Below are 20,294 nucleotides of genomic sequence, written 5' to 3'. Positions count from 1 at the left end.
ACAGCCAAAGCTTTAGTTGTACAGACCTCATGGGAGTTGTGGAGAGCCGCAGACTGACACCTGTAATACAAACTGATGACTTTAAAGAGAATAAGTAAATATATAAATAAATACCTTTCCGGAGTTGTCAGAATCAGTCCGTTAAATACTCGGGAAAGATCTCGAAGGTTAAATATATAATGAAACTTTGAAGGAGTTGGCGGAAGATCCCGAACAATCATTTTATACAGCTCCAGAGTACAGGAGGTTAACTTATCACATATGGCCTGGATGTCTTCACTGAATAGCTGTAAAAGACAAATGGGTCAATAAGCTTAAAGGGGAATGTGCCATCAGAAAACAACTTATTGGTTAAATAACATTCTTATGTTAAACAGATTTTTTTTAAAGAATTTTTGGTGACATTTTTCTCCAATTTTCCATTTTTCTATCTATATTATAAAATAAACCTAATATCTTGCAGTTCTCGTTCTCACTACCGGGGCTAAAACTAAGCTGAGACTTCCTGTTGTGTCTGTGGGGATAAGAGGAGGCTGCTGTACAGTGATTTGTACAGCATTACAGCATCATGTGACACCAGTAGATAGAGGAGACAACAGCAGCTCCCTGTGGAATGACCTCTTCAAGGTCACATAGCGCGCTCAGTAATGTTTGTCTGTCTAGTGTTGTCTATATCCATGAGTCTTGCTGTAAAGAATGTCACTAAATACAGCTAAAAACAGCTCAAGCAAGATCCCCCATAACAATGTACAAAAAAAAAATGACAGTCAGAAATTAGCAATAGATTATTAACAAACAACATTTTTTTTTGCATCTGACTCTAATCAGTAAAATAAAATCTAAGTGATACATTCCCCTTTAAATACCCCAACAGCGCCCATAAGTTACATTTGCTGTCATCACTTCCATCAATTCCATCACTTAAATCAAATTTTAATAATCCCAGTAAAATATCCACATAAAGCTCCATAACTTAATAATTTTGTTCATTTGTCTTCTAGTGTTTATATGTTTGCATCTATACCAGTAAAGCAATATAGGTGGCTACGGGGGAGGGGCTCTCTTCACAAGACTGGGGGGGGGGGGGGTTAAGCAGGCAGTTTTGGTTTTTTACTTTTTCTTCCTGTAGACTGGTCAAATTCTCTATGATCTGAGTCACTTGATCTGCACAAATAATTTTCTTGTTGATATGTGAACTAGTGTCCCTTGATACTTTGCATTTCTATTGGATGCTTGTGTCCAACTGCCTGGCTACATTATACTTTCATGATGTGGTGACTCCTTTGTGCTCTTTACATATGTTTTTGAGGTTGGCATTGTGACTCATACCTGTATTTTACAAATGAGTTGTTTTTGTATATAACGAATTTATAAAAAATTAATTTAAAAAAATTAATTAAAACAAATATATATATATATATATATATATATATATATATATATATATATAGTACAGTAATATACTGCATGCATATTTAATGTAAATCCGTCTTGAATAAGAAAACAGAAATAAAATTACCATTGTGTGTCCGTGTAGAATAGAGTAGTAAATAAGATGTAAGGATTCTTCTGCAGGGAAAAGCACATTGAACACAGTAAACAGGGATATAAACCGAGTGTCTACTTCGTTTCGTCCCCCGCCAGCCTTTCCCATTGCAGCTATAAATCCAAGATCCCTTAGGAACTTGCAGTTCAGTTCCTTGCCGCGGTCATACATGCCACCCTTTTCCAGCAGCAACTTTAACAGAGCGATTGGTTGCTGTGTCCCATATTCATCCACCTAGATTTCAAATGGAAACCAGAATTACTTTGTGTACCATCTTATCAAGCCAGTTTGTTTAAACAAGAAATTATGGTTAAAAATAAAAATCATTCCGAATTTTTGGAAAAAAATGTTTTTTTTCTAAAAATACAAACCTTTGGCATATTCATGTCATCCATAAAGACCAACAAGCGCTTGCCCATAGGGGGTCCATAGGTGTCTTTAGTACGTTTCTCTACATTTGCTTCTAAATTTCTTTGGATATCCATGGACGTAGTACGAGAAGAGAAATTGATAGTCAGCAGCATCTGTCCAGGAAGGAATGCACAGGATTGTATGGAAATAGTTGATCTTTAACTAGACAATGTGAGAACTACAGTGAAACCTTGGATTACAAGCATAATTTGTTCCGGGAATGTGCCTGTAATCCAAATTACTCGTATATCAAAGCGAATTTTCCCATAAGAAATAACTGGAATGCAGAAGATTCCTTCCACAACCCACAAATAAGGTAGGTAAGGTGTTCTATATCAATAAAGAACACAATCAGTAAAGAAGGGGTTAACTAGTTAACTCTCCCTCCACTCACAACTTCCTAGTTGGCTGCAAACCTGCTGGTGCCGGAACCTGCTAGTACTAGTGCCAGCTGCCTTGAGCAGCTATCGGTGAAGGGGTTAAAACAGGGGTCAGAGGGAAGGAGCAGTCATACAACATCCTGTGCCACGTGTAGGTAAGATGGTGGTGACATGTGTGCGGAAGCAGCAGGAGATGTCTGGACCGGGGGAGTTGAAGTATCCCTGATACAGGATCAGGAGAGTACAAGGGCATAGCAGCTTCACTCACACTCAGTCCTCCGGAAGCAGGGAGGAGAGGGAGCTGCTCGATTCCACAGGAGGATCTTCACAGTTCTACAAGGTACATGATGCAGACGGGCGCCTGTGGAGAGGCGGCAGGCTTGCAAAACGCTCTCAAACAAAGTTACTTGTAATTCAAGGTTTCAATGTACTTGTATACAGAACATGAGAAAGGGAACAAGGAGAATAAAAATTAGGGAAGGCAAGGTAGGTAAGTGGGTCACTACTCTATTACCGTGTTATCACTGTTTAAGTTCCTTAAGAGGTTCAATGTAGTAGCGGTTTTAGATGTCCCCGATTCACCAACAAGTACTACTGGTCTCTTAATCTTCACCATTTGCTCCAACAGCCATGTGGTACGTGTAGTGTCCACCGTAGGAACTTAAGAAAGCAGAATTTTTTTTTTATTAATATACAAATAAATTAAAGCTTCTACAAGGCAATGCCAAGACAAGTCATCACGATAGCAGAACAAAGTAACAATATACGGTAAATAAAAAGGATAAAAACAAGGTAAATAAAAAAGAAATCTGGATTTAAGTTGAATCGCTTATTAAAAATAAAAAAAACACAATCATAGCCGTACTTCCAAAATCCTAAAGGGGATCTCGTGTCGGCTCCACCCACAAAGTCGCGCCCCCCCCCCCCCTACTTACCTGCCCACTGTTGGCCCATGTAATAGGGCCGGCGGGAAACAAGGAGCAGGCAAGCACTGACCTGACAGGTCGGCGCACACTTGCTCCCGCTGATTCCCCCGTGTAATAGGGGCTTCAGAGAGTAATTGAACGATTCGGTGGTGAATTTATATAGGCCTGTATGCCATTTTTCTTGAGCACAAAAGATAGGTTTTCCATCTCAGAGACCATGTGGTTGTGCCTGTGTGAGGGTCGTGCTTAGAGATGAGCGAACCGGGTTCGGGTTCGAGTCCATCCAAACACAAACGATCGGCATTTGATTAGCGGGGGCTGCTGAACTTGGATAAAGCTCTAAGGTTGTCTGGAAAACATGGATACAGCCAATGACTATATCCATGTTTTCCACATAGCCTTAGGGCTTTATCCAACTTCAGCAGCCACCGCTAATCAAATGCTGAAAGTTCGGGTTCGGATGGACTCCAGCATGCTCCAGGTTCGCTCATCTCTAGTCGTGCTTGTGTGAACATAACCTAACAACAGTTCTGGCCTCAAGAACACTACTGGAACTTACCTAGAATATCAATAAATTTCTCCTCTGGTTTATGTATATATTTTGGAACCAGTTTGCTCCATGGAATCCATTTCTTTTTTTCACCATCAAAATGAAAGTCATAAATGGTAGGGTGCTGACCTGAAACAACACAGATTCAATCAAGTCCCTTGAATTCCCTCAAATCCACTGGGTCAGCAATGTCTCCAGCTTGGTTGAATGCCACTTACCTGGAAGCTCCCCGGGTCCAGCTAGGGCCTGCTCATCATAACTAGTTGTCATTGAAGCTAAACGTTTTATGTACTCATCAAATTTAATTCTTCCATTTTCGAGTAATGTTGCGCCCAAGGAGCAATACAAAGCTTCTATGAAGAAACACTCCAAGACATCCACCTCTTCAACTTCTTTTTCAATTAAAGCTTCAAGCATCATAGACAACTGGGTCACCTATGGAGTTTATAGCAATAGTACATCTTTATTTCTGATAATAAATAGGTACTTTCTAAAGCAGTGCTTCTCAAACTGTGAGGCGGGCCTCACCAGTGAGGCGCCCCCTAGTTGCTGGTGAGGCCCAGCTGAGGAGGCAGTTCTCACAAAAGTGACCACAAGCTGCACAATCCTTTCCCGGACTCCAACAATCTCTGCTTTAGGAACATTACTGACTCATTTTGTACTTATTTTATATTATACAGAGATTAGGAGACAAATGGAGGGTAGACTGAGCAATAGTTTTTTACATTTGCATGGACTTCTACCATAGATGGTGAGGCTCTAGCACCCTCTTGGTCAATCTGGTGAGGCCCAGGCATCATTTTGTCTGTTGGGTGAGGCTCCAGAAGAAAAAGTTTGAGAAGCACTGTTCTAGAGATGAGCGAACCTCGAGAACACTTGGGTCTGTCCGAAACCCAAACGTGCAGCAACTGATTACCAGTGGCTGAAGAAGTTGGGTGCAGCCCTGGGGATCCCTGTAAAACATGGATGCAGCCTATGGGCTATGGCTGTATCCATGTTTTCCAGGCAGCCTAAAGGCTGCATCCAACTTCTTCAGCCACCGGTTATCAAATGCCGCAGCCGCATGCTTGGGTTCGGACCAACCAGAGCTTGCTAGAGCTTCACTCACCTCTAGTACTTTCCCAACACACATAATAAAACTACATATGTATAAGGCTGGGTTCACACTGTTTTTGCAATCTGCTTTTTTTATCTTTTTTTTCAAAACGGATGAAAAATGGGTGAAAAAAACTGATTGATCCGTTTTCCCATTGACTTCTATTATAAAAAATGGATTAAAATGGATTAAAAACGGATCAATTATTTTCCCCAAAGTACACAAAAACGTAGTCAACCTAATTTTTGTGTCCGTTTTTATAATGGAAGTCAATGGAAAAAAGGTTTAAAAACGGATGCACACAAATGCATCCGTTTTTTTTTTCCATCTGTTTTTCATCTGTTTGTTGCAAAAAAACGGATTGCAAATACGTAGTGTGAACCCAAGCTAAGTCATGTATAGATCATAACTGACCAACAATGGGACACATTGTCCCTGTCATTTCCCTTTATTGTTATCGACCACACATAATCCTGTTTACACAGGACGGCGTGAGGACGATGACGATAAATTTTAAACGTTGCTTTAAACAGATGATCAGCCAGAGATCAGGTGTTTTCCCCATCCTCAGCTGCTCGCTGTCACTTTTACTTGAGCCGATTTTCGGCCAGTGGAGTGTTTCTAGCGATGCTCCTGGCCAATAATCGGCCTGTGTAAAAGACCCATCAATTGTATTCATGTAAACACCAGTCACTTTGGTCCAATGGTCACAGTAGAATTTCTTAGAGAATAATCAAAAAAGGAAAATCCAAAATATAAAACCAAATTATTTACAATTCTACAATTACCATATTCAGATCTGTTTGAGGAACAATTGTTTTTAACTTTTCTCCTTGTTTCCCATCCACCATTCCTTCAATAATCATTTCAATGCAAGGCGGCACATACTTCTCAAATAATCGGTTTAACTCGGCTTGTTCTTGCTAAAACAGATAAGATAATATAACTAGTATACCGAGAAAAAGATAAGCAACAATTATGCTATATAGTACATACATATAAGTATTTTACTTTATGCCTTTACCTTGTTTTGTCTATTATTCACCCACTTTTGCCAATAAGGTCTGTATTTAAGATTCTTAGGATCTACAAAGACCATCCCACAACGAGACACAGTGGCTGGTGACGCATATTGTAAATCTCCAACCTAGAGAAACAACACACACACAGATGATACAGTAATATAGGCGAGACTGCAGATCATGCAGATCAATAGGAAGATGAAAATAGCCTGGACCTCAAATAATAATGCACAGTGTGGCTGAAGTCTAATCCTCTCTCCATTTGCCAAGGTCAATAGCTTGTTGTCATCCATCACCGAATTCATATTTTCCACCCAAAGAGCATCGACATCCCCATCAAACAAGATATACCTGTACAAAAGAAATACAAAAGAAGATATTTCCTGATCCATTGTTTATAATAATTAAGAAAAACAAACAAACAAAAAAAAAAAACACAATAGGAGATCATCATCAGGCTAGAAAACTAAACGTTATAAATCTGAGGATTTGTTTCTAATGTGCAAAGGCTATCAGATACTGTACTCGCATGCCCCCTAGCTGTTGTGTATGATATGGTCCCCTCTATGAATATCAGTGTACAGGCTGTGCCCAAAATGGCACAAAGTATTGTAAAAAAACATAATAAAATGGTAAATACAAGTATGTATAATTTCTCTCCGGAGAAAAGATGTAAAGTTTTTTGCACAAACTGTTTGTGGATCAAAGTATAAGTTGTCCATTGCTTAAAAGGTTCCTGGTCCCCTGGCTGCTTCCTGGTTTGAGCGGGGACCCGGGTCATGACGGTCATGACGGGTCAGCCCCACTAAGCCAGTCAGCGACTGAGGTGGGTCCCTGCTCAGACCAGGAGACGGCCGAGGGACCGGGAACCGGAGCAGGAGGCAGTGGACCCCTGTGCTGGAACTGGGGAGGTAGGTGCATGCTGTTATGTTCAGCCACCTCCCCTCCGGCTCTTTCGAAAAAATTGTGCAACGCTGGACTTCTCTTAAAGTCAAACGAAAACCCCAGTTTCCATGTGACTAGTTAGTACTGTATATTGGTGATTTCCATATAATACATGTTCAAAGATTGTCTTTTTTGACAGAAAAAATGGCAGTCCATGTAAGCATACTTTCTCTACAAAAGCAACAGACACCTTGACAGAACCCAACCAAACCCACTATATGTCAATGGGGTCTGTGGGGCAGCGCCAAGCAATGTGAATCAAGCTCCGCTCCTTACTATCTTACCGTCTCTCTTTTTTATCGGTTGGCTTGTTGATTTCCCTGAAGATGTTTGAAAGGACTCCATCAGTCCAGTCCCTTGTGGTCGGGTCCAGGATACCGTACAGTTCAATCACACTCATGGCTTTGGGATTCAGTGTATATAACTTTGTTGTAAGACCAAGTCTGGTAAAAATGAAAAAAAAAAATATATATATAATCATTAACTATAATTATGTATCAGTATGTTTCTTTTTTTTGTACTGTAGCACTGTACTTAAAGGGGCACTCCAGAGGAAAAATAAATAAAATAACTGGTGCCAAAAATGTTTATGGATATGTATGACTTCTATTCAAGAAAAACCTTATCAGCTGCTGTATGTCCTGCAGGAAGTGCTTTATTCTGCTGCCACCTCTGACCATGACAGGAACTGTCCAGAACAGGAGAGGTTTTCTATGGAGGTTTGCTACTGCTCTGGACAGTTCTTGACAGAGGTGGCGGCAGAGAGCACTGTGTCAAACTGAAGAGAATACACCACTTCCTGCAGGACATACAGCAGCTGATAAGTAATGGAAGACTGGAGATTTATTTTTAAATAGAAGTAATTTACAAACCTGTAAAACTTTCTGGTACCTGTTGAAAAAAATGTCCTCTGAAGTACCCCTTTAAGTGATACTTTAGAATATACGAAATGCTGCCTGTCAAGGCTAAGTTGTCAGGTACTTACTTAGTCTGTGCTAAGCACAAGGTATTGATTACGACAGACTTTCCCCCTCCTGTGGGACCGACCACCATAGTGGTATGACGTGTCAGCATTGTCTCATACATCTGAACAACTTTGTCTACCTACAGATAATAGTAGTAATAAAAAATAAACATGTTACAGAAGCGGACGGTGAATAGAATGTAATACTCTGTCCTGCTGTGCAATATATTTACCTGGACTGGCAGCAGCACATAACTGTTGTCTCTGAGAGCTTCTTCTACTGCATCATTAAAATTGGGGTAGCGAACCCGGGGGCAGTCCAATCCGGGGAACAGGTCCGAAATCAAACCAAGGAACAGGGGGACATCTTCAAACACAAACTTGGGTAGGTTCATGTCTCTCAGCGCCCTCATCAGGACTACATCCTAAGGTAAACGTCACATATTAATGCTCCACAAAGAACCTATACAATTATAACAAACCACATTTTTCATTTTATAAGATGCAGTTTTTAGCAAAAAAAAATAAAAAAATTGCTAAAAAGTGCCAGTGTCTTATATTCATCAGACAGGGCGGCCCGACAGTGTTACACTCTCTGACTGCTTCCTTAATGTTATAGCAAAGTGCCAATCCAGCGCTGGGCCTGACTGCTGGGAGTCCTCTCCCTTCTCCTGCCATGGACACGGATCAGTGAGATCAGCGCCGGGCAGGAGAGGAATCTGGAGGCGAAGTGCATCACCTTCTGCATGTAGAAGCCCCTGGGAACTTACCCAGTGGGGAGCTAGAGGGCCTGCAGGACCTTCACTGATGTCACAGTCATGTGATTAGTTTGAGAAGTGTGCACTACAGATACTGTAGGTAGGGACAATCTGTATTAAAATGTGTGTGTGTCTGTATGTAGCAGAGCCGTTGTTTCAGAGCTGTGTGTATTTTGATGTAGCAGAGCTGGATGTGTATGATGGAGCAGAGCTGTGTATGTTTGGGTATAACTACTGTCATGGAGAGTATCAAAGTGGCCCTGTCATCTCAATAAACTTTGACCCCTTCACTGCCTTAGACCACCAGGAAAGTTTAATTTGCATGTAACATATTTTTGTTTCCTGCTTTCAGATGTCTAAACCAGGGGTGTGTCTTTATGGTATACAGTATCTGCAACTCATAACTGGGGGAGCATTATACTTACTTCGCTCAGGTCTGGGGAACCTCTCTTCAACTCTCCAGCCATCACCAGCACAGATTTTAAGGCTCTCAATCCAAAGTCATAATGATGTTGTTTGGACAGTTGTTCTTTGGCAAGTTTATACAATACAGTCATCTTCTTAGCCAGGTTCTAGAACAAAATAAAATCATCAGTACTCAATGGAGGAAGCTTTAGATTCAGTTTAAAGGGGTACTTCACCCCTCAAAATTTTTTTCAAATTAACTTGTGCCAGAAAATGCCAGAGATTTGAATTTTCTTCTATAAAATTTTTTGTCTTCCAGTACTTATCAGCTGTTGTATGCGCTGCAGGAAGTGGTGTATTCTTTCCAGTCTGACACAGTGCTCTCTGCTGCCACCTCTGTCCATGTCAGGAACTGTCCAGAGCAGTAGCAAATCCCCTTAGACAACCTCTCCTGCCACCCAGACTGGAAAGAATACGCCAGGACATACAGCAGCTGATAAGTACTGGAAGACTTCAGTTTTTTAATAGAAGTAAATTACAAATCTCTGGCACTTTCTGGCACCAGTTGATTTGACAAAAAAAAAAAAAAATTGGGGGAGTGAACTATCTCTTTAAAGCCAACTTCATGACCCGGTATACACCAGCACTTTAATAAAAAGGAAAATTTACACTTACATAAAAGTCAATGTTACTTTTCATTCCAAAGAATGTACAGAAATGGAAATAATAATAATAATAATATTATAAAATAAATGAGATGCATATCCTGATAATCAAAGGCATTGGTTATTTATCCTTCTATTTACAAAGAGAATATATACTGTTCTATATACAGACATAGTAAAAGACAAGAAATAATTATTGCTAATAATCATCATCACTAGAAATTAGTGAATTTACAGTACAAACAAAGCAAAGCGCTTTGTTAGCTCGGCAATCTGCTTATCAGCCAGCCTGCTGCCTTTGAAGTCCATGCTGCTCTGCCCCGGGTGGATGGAAAAGCTGGATCAAGTCCTGGCAGAAGCTTCCCAGGTCTGGATCCAGCTTTTCCAGCCACCCAGGGTGGAGTAGCACGGAGCGGTATGGATTTCAAAAGCAGCAGGCTGATAAGCAGATTGCGGAGCTAATAAAAGGATTACTTGGTTTGTTCTGGAAATTTGCTCATCTCTAAATTCATCACCATCATAAGGATACAATACTCAGCTCACCTTGGCCAGAAGAAACCCTTCTGAAAACAGCATAATTTCACAGATTTGTTGCAGGTCGGGTACAATTACAACCACGGGTCTGAATAGAGCCTTCACCGATTCTGGGAGCTCTGTACGACCCGCATAACCGGGGTTCATCGTAATAAAGATCCCCATACGAGCATCCATGGCAATCTCCTGGCCTTCAAACTGCAAATCCACAAATTCAAAAGGAAATTGGATGAAATGTATTAACATGTAGACCCAGATTTTAAAATTGTGGATAAGAACAGTAAAAATAGAAGGTGGGAGTAAAATAAAAAGAATCTAAGATTATTATGATATACATAACGGCTTGTTACCAGTGAATGGGATCCCAGGCACCTATAATGCTCAAAAAAAAGTTTGTCGCTCAAACCAGTACCAGTAAACCAGTACCAGTAAACCAGTACCAGTAAACTGTAAACAATAAAAACAAAACACTTGCGCATGAGCAACAATCGGAACTATATGAGAGACCAAAAAGCAGTGATCTAGTATGTGAGTCACTGCAATTATCAGCTTCAAAGTTTTAAAACTCCCCTGGCTGTTACTGTTTTATTCAGCTATCTATTGTGTGCATATTCTATAGTGCAGTGCTTCTCAAATCCAGTCCTCAGGCCTCACCAACTGGTCATGTTTTGAGGATTTCCCATGCAAAGAACAGCTGTGATAATACCTGATGCACTGAGTATAATTATATCACCTGTGCAATATTAAGGAAATCCCCAAAACAAGACCTGTTGGTGAGGCCTGAGGACTGGAATTGAGAAGCACTGCTATAGTGTATCCTATGAGATGCAGCTTGACACCGATCTCCCCTGCCTCCTGACAGCAGTAAAATAATAACATTTATAAGAGACACAACTTGTATGTGTTGTATGGGTTCTGGTTAGGTAAAATATATGTTGAATCATCCGCCTCCTGAAGACTATCAATGTCTTTCATACTTGTTGTCATTACCTTTTCAGTCTCCTTCCCCCAGTTCTAAGCTGCTTCTTTCTGCTGAAGACACAGAAAACTGTATCTGAGCTGTTCATTCCATCTACACTCTGATCTCTCTCCTTCCCACAGTTCTGAGCTGCTGCTTTTTGCTAAAGACACAGGAAACTGTGTGTGAGCTGTACACTTCGTCTCCGCCTTTCAAGACGGCTGGGACCCCTGAGTCCCTGGCCAGCTGTCTCTGCACTCTGTAATGCCAGGAGAGTTAATCTGAGGTCAAGTTGCTGATGACCTCACTGTGATTAACCCTATCAGCATTACAGAGTCCAGAGACAGACGGCCAGGGACATGAGTCGTCTCAGAAGGGAGGAGGGAAATCTGTGTAGAGACAGAGTGAACAACTCACACACACTTTTTTGTCTTTTACCAGACCGGCATACCCTTTAAACATGTATAAGGAACAAAAAAAAAAAGAGAATGTTTACAAAATATTCTTAGTAACAGAACACACACACACAATACTGCAAAAGGGACCACCCACCTGAAATCTCTTCAAGTGGTGGATTAAGGCGTTACGTATGGTCTGTATCTGAGAGGAAATGACCGAGAGTACAGAGGCGTCAATGCGGTTGAATTCATCGAAGCAGCCCCATGCTCCGCACTGAGCCAGGCCAGAGAAGATCTTACCGACGGCCTGCAGAATTCATGGAGAAGGACACACAAAATTCCCATCAGCATCCCTGCATGTCTAAGCATAATAATCTGAATAGTAAGTAATGACACTACACTCGCACCTTATAGTCCATGCCTTCACCACAGTTTGTCACTACACATAGCAATCCAAGAGCTTTAGCCAGATCTTTAGTTGTCTCGGTTTTACCAGTTCCGGCTGGTCCTGCAGGTGCCCCACCTAAATACATGGACAGCGCCTACCGAAAAAGTAAAAGAGAAACTAGAGTCATATTTTGTGATCAAAGAATAATTGACAGTCCGATGAGGCCACTGTCAATTACATAATAAAACATGATACTGGAGCACAGCAGTAGTGCACTAGGTAAGTATGTACTGCTGTGTGATGTGGAAACAGATCATATCCGTGCTGTCAGTTTCAATGGCTGCCCAAATGATACAAGGATCATTTGTGCAGCACAGCCGCTCTATTTCTCGTGCTATGTAAAGGCACTGCATACGAGCACCGATCTCACTGATCGACACTCGTTTGCTGCACCTATGGCCCACAAATCATCATGTGTGAAAGGACCTTACACCCTCTATCCACAGGGGGCTGGAACAAGTCACTTTAGAGAGTCCTAGTCCTGACCTAGCAAGAGAAGGAGCTCCTGTGAGTCTCTCCCGGCTAGCAAACAATACTGTGCAAAATAGATCTGTGAAATGAACATATCTGCAAAAATATTTACCTTGATGTGTCTTACAAGTATAAGTATGTTAGTTGAGAAGGGAGTACCCCTTTAAGTGACATGCTTAGAGGTTACCAGATATACTCCCAGAGTTACCTGTGTAAGAGTGAGATATATCCGATCAGTCAGAGGGGTAATGACCAGCCTCCCATTCAGACCCATGTATTCATAACCATAGGCAAAGGTTCCAGTGCACTGGCGGACATTCAGCTCATCCGGTTCTCTGTCCCAGTAAAATCGTAGCTGACTTTCCCATTCAAACTCGCGGGCGTCCATAATACTAGTGGAAAAGTGCAAATTTCCATCAGACGCAGTCCTTGCTTGTGAAATCAGCTGGTATAACCCTATACTAACCTTACACTTACCTGTCTCGCACAAATATATCCACAATGTCTCTAGCGTGAACATCGATGATAAGGACGGTGTTGTATTTTTTCCTGTCATTCTTAGCTAGAGGTTCTGTGATGCGGGTCACAAGTTCATCAATCTGCTGGTGCATTTTCTTGGCATAGTTTTTCAGTGCTAGTTTCTCTCCCTTTTTAACCTTACGGAAGACGTCTTCGACTTCCCAAGTCCACCACACCTGATTACCAGCCAAAACCACCATCCCCTGGTACTGTAGCATCCAGTCCACCCTGTAGAATTCACAAAATCAAAAATGTGCAGATTGTATTTATCATTAGGCTTAGATTGCGTAACTAAGGGTCCTATCTAGTGATGATCGAATAGTGAAATATTTGAATACTCGATATTCATATAATCTCCCCAATATTCGAATATTCGATCCTATTAAAGTCTATGGGAACAAGTATTCGTTTATTGAAAAAAATCTATTCGACCACTTGGAGGAAAAAAACGGAAGTGGGGGATTTGAACACTTATCGAATATTTATCGAATATTCGGCAAACTCTTGATAATATTCGATAGATCGAATACCTTACCATTAAATATTGCAAATAAGAGGGTTTATCGTTACCTTGAAGTTGTTCACTATATTACACAAAACTATAGTCGTTAGTTACGATTGTTACTACGATCATTTATTCAATCTGATCCCAGCAACTGAAGGAACAATGTGGAATTACACTGAACAATTACTGAACGAATGCGGAATAACAGGGAACAATTAAAGGAGAAATCCGGCGAAAATGTGTATTAAAGTATTGTATTGCCCCCCAAAAGTTATACTAATCACCAGTATACACTTATTACAGGAAATGCTTATAAAGTGCTTTTTTCCCTGCACTTACTACTGCATCAAGGCTTTACTTCCTGGATCACATGGTGATGTCACTTCCTGGATAAACATGGTGATGTCACTTCCTGGATAACATGGTGATGTCACTTTCTGGATAACATGGTGATGTCACTTCCTGGATAACATGGTGATGTCACTTCCTGGATAACATGGTGATGTCACTTCCTGGATAGCATGGTGATGTCATGACCCGACTCCCAGAGCTGTGCGGGCTGTGGCTGCTGGAGAGGATGATGGCAGGGGGACATCACCATGCTATCCAGGAAGTGACATCACCATGTTATCCAGGAAGTGACATCACTATGTTACCCAGGAAGTGACATCACCATGATATCCAGGAAGTGACATCACCATGTTATCCAGGAAGTGACATCACCATGTTATCCAGGAAGTGACATCACCATGTTATCCAGAAAGTGAAGCCTTGATGCAGTAGTAAGTGCAGGGAAAAAAGCACTTTATAAGCATTTCCTGTAATAAGTGTATATTGGTGATTTGTATAAGTGTTGGGGGGCAACACAACACTTAAATAAAAATTTTCGCTGGACTTCTCCTTTAAGGATGATTTTGGTGTCAGCAGCAAATGAACGATGAACGATTTCTCGTTGGCCGTTTGATCGTTACCTGCATTTACACCAAACGATTATTGTTTAAATTCGAACGATGTAACAATAATTTGCACGATAAACGTCCCATGTAATCGGTGGTAATAAGTAGTACTCCGGAGAGTGACATATTTATTTATTTGTAATACATTGCTTTAATAAAGTTATATTACTTTGTAATATAACTTTATTTAAAAAAAAATAATGTTTTTATTTACATTTAGACTTCTGATGAGTGACAGCAGTAAGAGCCACCTGTCCCCTCTGCTGCCACCAATGTTTGTGTAAGGAACTGCAGGGCTGCCTGCTCTGTTCTAGCGCTGTCACAGGGTCCGCAGGGCAGGGTCCTGGCATCCAGCAGCTAGTACAGTGAGAAGTGATAGCAATTACTGTTCACTGTATAAGAATATACAGTACACGGCAGGAATGGGACCCTGCTCTGTATAGCGCTGTTCATCAGGTCTAGAACAAAGCAGGGGATCTAAGCCCTGCAGTTCTATACACAAATGTTGGTGGCAGTAGAGGGGGCTGTGTCAACTCTTACTGCTGTCAGGTATCGGAATTGTATATTTAAATAATAAATACTTTTTAAAAATAAAATTATTTCTCGTGCGTCTTATTGGGGGACACAGATACCATGGGTATAGGCTGCTGCCACTAGGAGGCGCTGACACTAAGAGAAACAAAGGAAGTGACTCCTCCTGAGCAGGATATACCCGCCCACAGGCACTGAGCTAAACCAGTTTAGCTTAGTGTCAGTAGGAGGCAGACACAGGTCTGGGTTCTCCAGACCAGTTTCTTCCTTTATGTTTAGTTAGTTGGTTTTTCTTTTTCCTTCTAGGTCCTATGGATTCTTGGGCACGGTGGGTTATCTAAAACTCACCCTGATCCCCCCACTATGCGACCAGGGAACAGACCATAAATGTAAATGGGCTGTGACCCCTCGGTCGCCACCGGCCGGCAACGTGACACCAGGGCCCCAGATCAGTCTGACTATCTGGTCGCCTTTCTGCGGACTCTGTATCCGCACAGCCCCTTCCCGCCTCGCCCCCCAAAGCTTGGCGCGTTAAGGTGAGGCACCCACCGGCTGAAGACGACAATGGTGAGTATGTGCTCCTATATAGGTGAGTATATTCCCCCTGCCCTCCCTCCCAGGCCGCCATTTTACTCCACATAGGCAGCTCTCCCTCTCCAGTCACTTGCAGCCCTCCCCAGGCAGATACTCCTCTCCCCTCAGTCGGTAGCAGGCCAGCCCTCTCCACCATTTTATTTTTATTAGTGTCTCTCTCTCTGGGTGCCATGGGGCGCACTGTGAGGGATGTTCCTCCCCTGACTGGGTGCTGCGCAGGCCGCAGCTTCCCGCACTTTTCCTTTTCATGTGGCTCTAGAGACCATACTAAAGGATGCTCCGCCCCTTTTCCCTAAGCCCCGCCCCTTACCGGGTGCCGCGGCATCCTGCCCTTTTTTCCCTATATTGTGGCTCTCCAGAGTACACACAGGGCTACCTCCGCCCCCTCCTGATATGCCCCGCCCCTTTTCGGGCGCTGCGCGGCCCTCTTCATTACTTCTCATTATGTTTGGCTCTCACTGGAGCCTGCTCTGGGGATGCCCCGCCTTCTCAGGTAAGCCCCGCCCCTTCCGGGTGCCGCGCGGCCCGGAGAATTGCGCCTTTTTTCTTAACTGTGGAGCCTGCACTGGAATGCTCCGCCCCCTCCCGGCAGGCCCCGCCCCCTTCGGGAGTCGGGTGGGCCTCAGCATCCCACCTTAATCTTACCTGTGGCTCTCCGTGGAGCCTTCACAGTAAGATGCTCCGCCCCCTCCCGGTAGGCCCCGCCCCTTTTCGGGTGCAGCGCGGACCGTGGCATCCCCCCTTTTGGCTCTCTCCAGAGCCTGCACTGAGGGATGCTGCTTCCCCCTCCCCCTGCCATGTGTGTGTGTGCGGTCTCCTGATGGAGCTACCACACACACTACCCTTCTATTCCAGCAGCTTGGGACACTTGATGCATCTCTCCTACCACCTACTGGTGGAAGTGGTTATTACACCATTACATATATGAGAATGGCTTGCATCATGTTTTATTATGGCCAATGTTCCATATAATGTTCCAGCAACCCTTGGTCTGCAGATCCAGCATTTTTGGTGCTGGTTGACACCTCTGTGTCAGATTTTATATATATAAGATTACATTAATACTTATATACAGACACTCTGGTTCCCCTCCAACCACATACGCACAGACATATTCCCCATCACCATACAGTGTTTCTGTGCCCTCAGTGAGATCCTCTGCTACATGGTGTCACGAGAAGTTCATGGAACCAGACACGTTACCCGCTATCCAGGCGGTGTATCTGTGCTCTGAGCAGAACCCTCTGCTACATGGTGTCACGAGAAGTACATGGAACCAGACACGTTACCCGCTATCCAGGCGGTGTATCTGTACTCTGAGAACTCTCTGCTACATGGTGTCACGAGATGTTCATGGAACCAGACACATTACCCGCTATCAGGTGGCGTATCTGTGCTCTGAGAACCCTCTGCTACATGGTGTCACGAGAAGTACATGGAATCAGACACGTTACCCGCTATCCAGGTGGTGTATCTGTGCTCTGAGCAGAACCCTCTGCTACACGGTGTCACGAGCAGGACACGGAACCAGACATGTTACCTGTTTCCAAACAGTGTATCTGTGTTCTGAGCAGAACCCTCTGCTACACAGTGTCACGGTAAGTACACGGAACCAGACACGTTACCTGTTTCCAGACAGTGTATCTGTGCTCTGAGCAGAACCCTCTGCTACACAGTGTCATGGTAAGTACACAGAACCAGACACGTTACCTGTTTCCAGACAGTGTATCTGTGCTCTGAGCAGAACCCTCTGCTACACAGTGTCATGGTAAGTACACAGAACCAGACACGTTACCTGTTTCCAGACAGTGTATCTGTGCTCTGAGCAGAACCCTCTGCTACACAGTATCATGGTAAGTACACGGAACCAGACATGTTACCTGTTTCCAGACAGTGTATCTGTGCCCTGAGCAGAACCCTCTGCTACACAGTGTCACGGTATGTACATGGAACCAGACACGTTACTCGTTGACAAACTATCTCTGAGCAGAACCCTCTGCTACATGGTTTCACAAGCAGGACATGAGACCAGACACATTACCGTTCCTAAGGGGACTACTGTGTTCTTGAGGCAGAATCCTTTGCTAAATGATGTCGCAAGCAGGACATGGAACCAGACACATTACCTATTACTATGCTGTGTTCCTGTGCTCTCACAACAGAACCGTCTGCTACATGGTTTGTTAGACAGGTTATGGGACCAGACTCATCACCCATTGCCAGTCGTTGTTCCGGTGTTACTCAGAGCTTCCAGTCCTGTCACTCACATCACCCATTAGCGGGCGGTGCTTCAGACCTGCCTCTCATCTTCATGACATAGATTCCTTTACTACATGATGTCACAGACATAGAACTGGACATGTTACCCCCTCCCAGGTGGTGGTACAAGGTTATTCAGACCTCTCCCCTCTGCTGCATGATATGGCTCCAACTACATTACCTGTAGTTCGGTGTGCGCAGATTGTGGTAACCTGTTACACGATGTAATACACAACCTTCAGGTTTGCTCACTATCCTGGTGATGCTGGGCAGTTCTCGTATCCAGTCCTCATTTACATAGGGACACAGTCCTGTTCTCTTCCCTGCTCCCAGAGCACACACTGTAGGCTTCTGTTTACAGGTCTGACCAGGCACGTTACCTGTTTCCAGTCCAGGTATTTGTATCTCTTGAATGCTGGTCTTCTGTTACTTACTGCTTGCAGCTACTCTGCTCGTGTTACCCTGTATATTACCTTTCATCCTCGTAGGACTTCCATGATCTGTGCCTGTCACTTCAGGGGATCATCATGGGGTAACTTGTTACTACACCATGTTGTCTTCTATATGTTTCCACTAACAAGTCTCATTACCTGCTCTCAGGCAGCGTAACCTTGTTGTATTCCTCTTGGGCTGTATCCTTTCTAAAGCCCAAGCATCCTGCTACGTGTCCCACTACACGAGGTACAGAACCCCTCGCTTTACCTGCCCCTGGACTGTTGGACTCTCATACTCTGGTCCTCTGAGTGGCCGGCAGCATACAGATCCGGTCACTATTTCATCCTGGTACTGTCAGGGTAGTTCTTCTGTCCTTTGTCTGGGCATAACTACCATGTTCTGGCATTTGTCTCGCTGGCTGTTCCCCAGTAGTATGGCTTGAATTGCTTAGGCCGTCCCCTCTTTGATCTGGATGAAGTGAGGCCTCTCTGCTCCTCAGGTAAAACAGTAAAGGGTTTCTTCTACCCCTGGTGTATGTAGGACATCAATTGCCTACATGTCTATCACAGTGCTACTTTAGGACTTCTCCTTCTGCATCTGCCTATGGCCAACATGGCAAGTATTTAGTCTTCTCTCTTAGGCAGCTGCAGTGTCACAGGGTGAGGATTTCATGTTTACTGCCTGCACTGTTTCTCTACCATCCTAAGCATAGGTGTATGGTCTCTTCGTGGTCTAGCTTTTCCAGGTGTCCTTGCTTGGCCATATGGACTATGAAGCATTGCTCTCAGTTCAGGGTTTTGCAGTGCTCCCGCTTACACCATTACTCCTTCTCCCTGGCTTAATGCACTGTTGTGCATGACCCCCCCCATCCTGGGTTTGGTTTTTTACCACTCAGTCAGAAAATCTTCAAGCAGCCCTTCCCTCCTCCAGGAGGATGGAATATTTAGTATAAGTATCCTCCTGAGGACTGCTATTCCGTAATAGCTTCTTCCGACAGGCAGGTGTGGGTTTCTGACCCTCACTGGCCTCTATGAGCACTCCTGCTTGAATTCCTTGTCCTTGGTCTTGTTGTTGACTGGCCATCCCCCTCCCTTATGTTGTCTCCCATGTGGATTCCTTGAGAACTTAATCCCTTAAGGGTTTCCTCTCCTTGGAAACAGGGTTGTTCACTGGCCCATTCTGGCAGGACTTACATTTGCTGTTCTGCTCTTACCAAGCAACGTCTCTGCTCACCCTTTGAGGCGTTGGTTTCTGGATCTAGTTTACATATGGACTCTAGTCTATGTATTACCTGTTGTGCCCATTGTCCTGTGACAACTCCCATGCCCATCAGCCTTACCTTGACCTCCCTTGACAGTTTTCTTCTGGGACTCCAGGCTCTCGAGTACCTCTAGGCTTCCTTGGAGCGGAGTGTTTTATATGATCAACCTCCTTTCTAAGGCTCTAACAGCCCATGGAGTTGTTTTTTCCCCGGCTTACCGGCTTTCCTCTGCTCCTCTTTTCTGCCGGGCACTGCGGGGTACCAGGTACTACTGTACTCCTTCCAGGACAACTTACTCAAGATTCTGATCTTGTTTTTCCTTCCTTCCCTGGACTGCATTATGCTTGGACAGCTTGATTCTTCTTATTAACATGTGTTTCTCAGATGGGATAACTCATGTCATAGGCCATGGCTTCTCTTGTGCTCAAGTTTTGTCTTCTCAGTGAAGACTGTACTCCTAGGCCCATGGAGCTTCCAGCCTGGCCATTCTTCCCAGCTCCATAGTCAAGGACGCAGCTTCTCCTGCATCTCATGTGGCACCTTCTATGAGAGACGCTCAGTCCTCTCTCTCCTTTATTTGACGCCTTAGACCTCTATGTGCCATGAAACATTTTCCAGTCTCTCCCGTCATGGTTGTATTTGCCTTTTATTCTATTCTACCTCAGAGTAAGTCCCTGCCGCCTGTGGTCACCCACTTGGCTGGGCGTCTGCTTTTTTTCCCCACATCTAGCCTACTAGTTCTGTTGGACTCGATGTT

General features: G+C 43.5%; 1 protein-coding gene across 4 annotated transcripts in view; it reads right to left on the bottom strand.

Moving 5' to 3' along the window:
• DNAH10 (dynein axonemal heavy chain 10) overlaps positions 1 to 20,294 on the bottom strand; it is a 117,173-nt gene that overhangs the window by 48,691 nt on the left and 48,188 nt on the right. For all 4 annotated transcript variants that reach the window (XR_011362084.1, XM_069960925.1, XM_069960926.1 and 1 more), the window contains exons 31-48: positions 12,955 to 13,224; positions 12,686 to 12,869; positions 11,966 to 12,100; positions 11,713 to 11,865; positions 10,212 to 10,400; positions 9,024 to 9,170; positions 8,074 to 8,265; positions 7,862 to 7,980; positions 7,161 to 7,319; positions 6,147 to 6,282; positions 5,934 to 6,056; positions 5,698 to 5,832; positions 4,032 to 4,248; positions 3,823 to 3,942; positions 2,852 to 2,997; positions 1,918 to 2,070; positions 1,520 to 1,780; positions 115 to 287 (exon numbers count right to left, since the gene is read on the bottom strand). Coding sequence is in view for 3 of the 4 variants with exons in the window: in XM_069960925.1 (XP_069817026.1) it covers positions 115 to 287; positions 1,520 to 1,780; positions 1,918 to 2,070; positions 2,852 to 2,997; positions 3,823 to 3,942; positions 4,032 to 4,248; positions 5,698 to 5,832; positions 5,934 to 6,056; positions 6,147 to 6,282; positions 7,161 to 7,319; positions 7,862 to 7,980; positions 8,074 to 8,265; positions 9,024 to 9,170; positions 10,212 to 10,400; positions 11,713 to 11,865; positions 11,966 to 12,100; positions 12,686 to 12,869; positions 12,955 to 13,224 (3,012 nt within the window). In the remaining variant the exon portion in view is untranslated. The remainder of the gene's footprint in view (positions 1 to 114; positions 288 to 1,519; positions 1,781 to 1,917; positions 2,071 to 2,851; positions 2,998 to 3,822; positions 3,943 to 4,031; positions 4,249 to 5,697; positions 5,833 to 5,933; positions 6,057 to 6,146; positions 6,283 to 7,160; positions 7,320 to 7,861; positions 7,981 to 8,073; positions 8,266 to 9,023; positions 9,171 to 10,211; positions 10,401 to 11,712; positions 11,866 to 11,965; positions 12,101 to 12,685; positions 12,870 to 12,954; positions 13,225 to 20,294) is intronic.

Source organism: Dendropsophus ebraccatus, chromosome 3, assembly GCF_027789765.1.
Source record: "Dendropsophus ebraccatus isolate aDenEbr1 chromosome 3, aDenEbr1.pat, whole genome shotgun sequence".
NCBI classification, from domain to species: domain Eukaryota; kingdom Metazoa; phylum Chordata; class Amphibia; order Anura; family Hylidae; genus Dendropsophus; species Dendropsophus ebraccatus.
The sequence above is the reverse complement of the archived record's forward strand: the minus strand, read 5'-3'. Positions and strand labels throughout refer to the sequence as shown.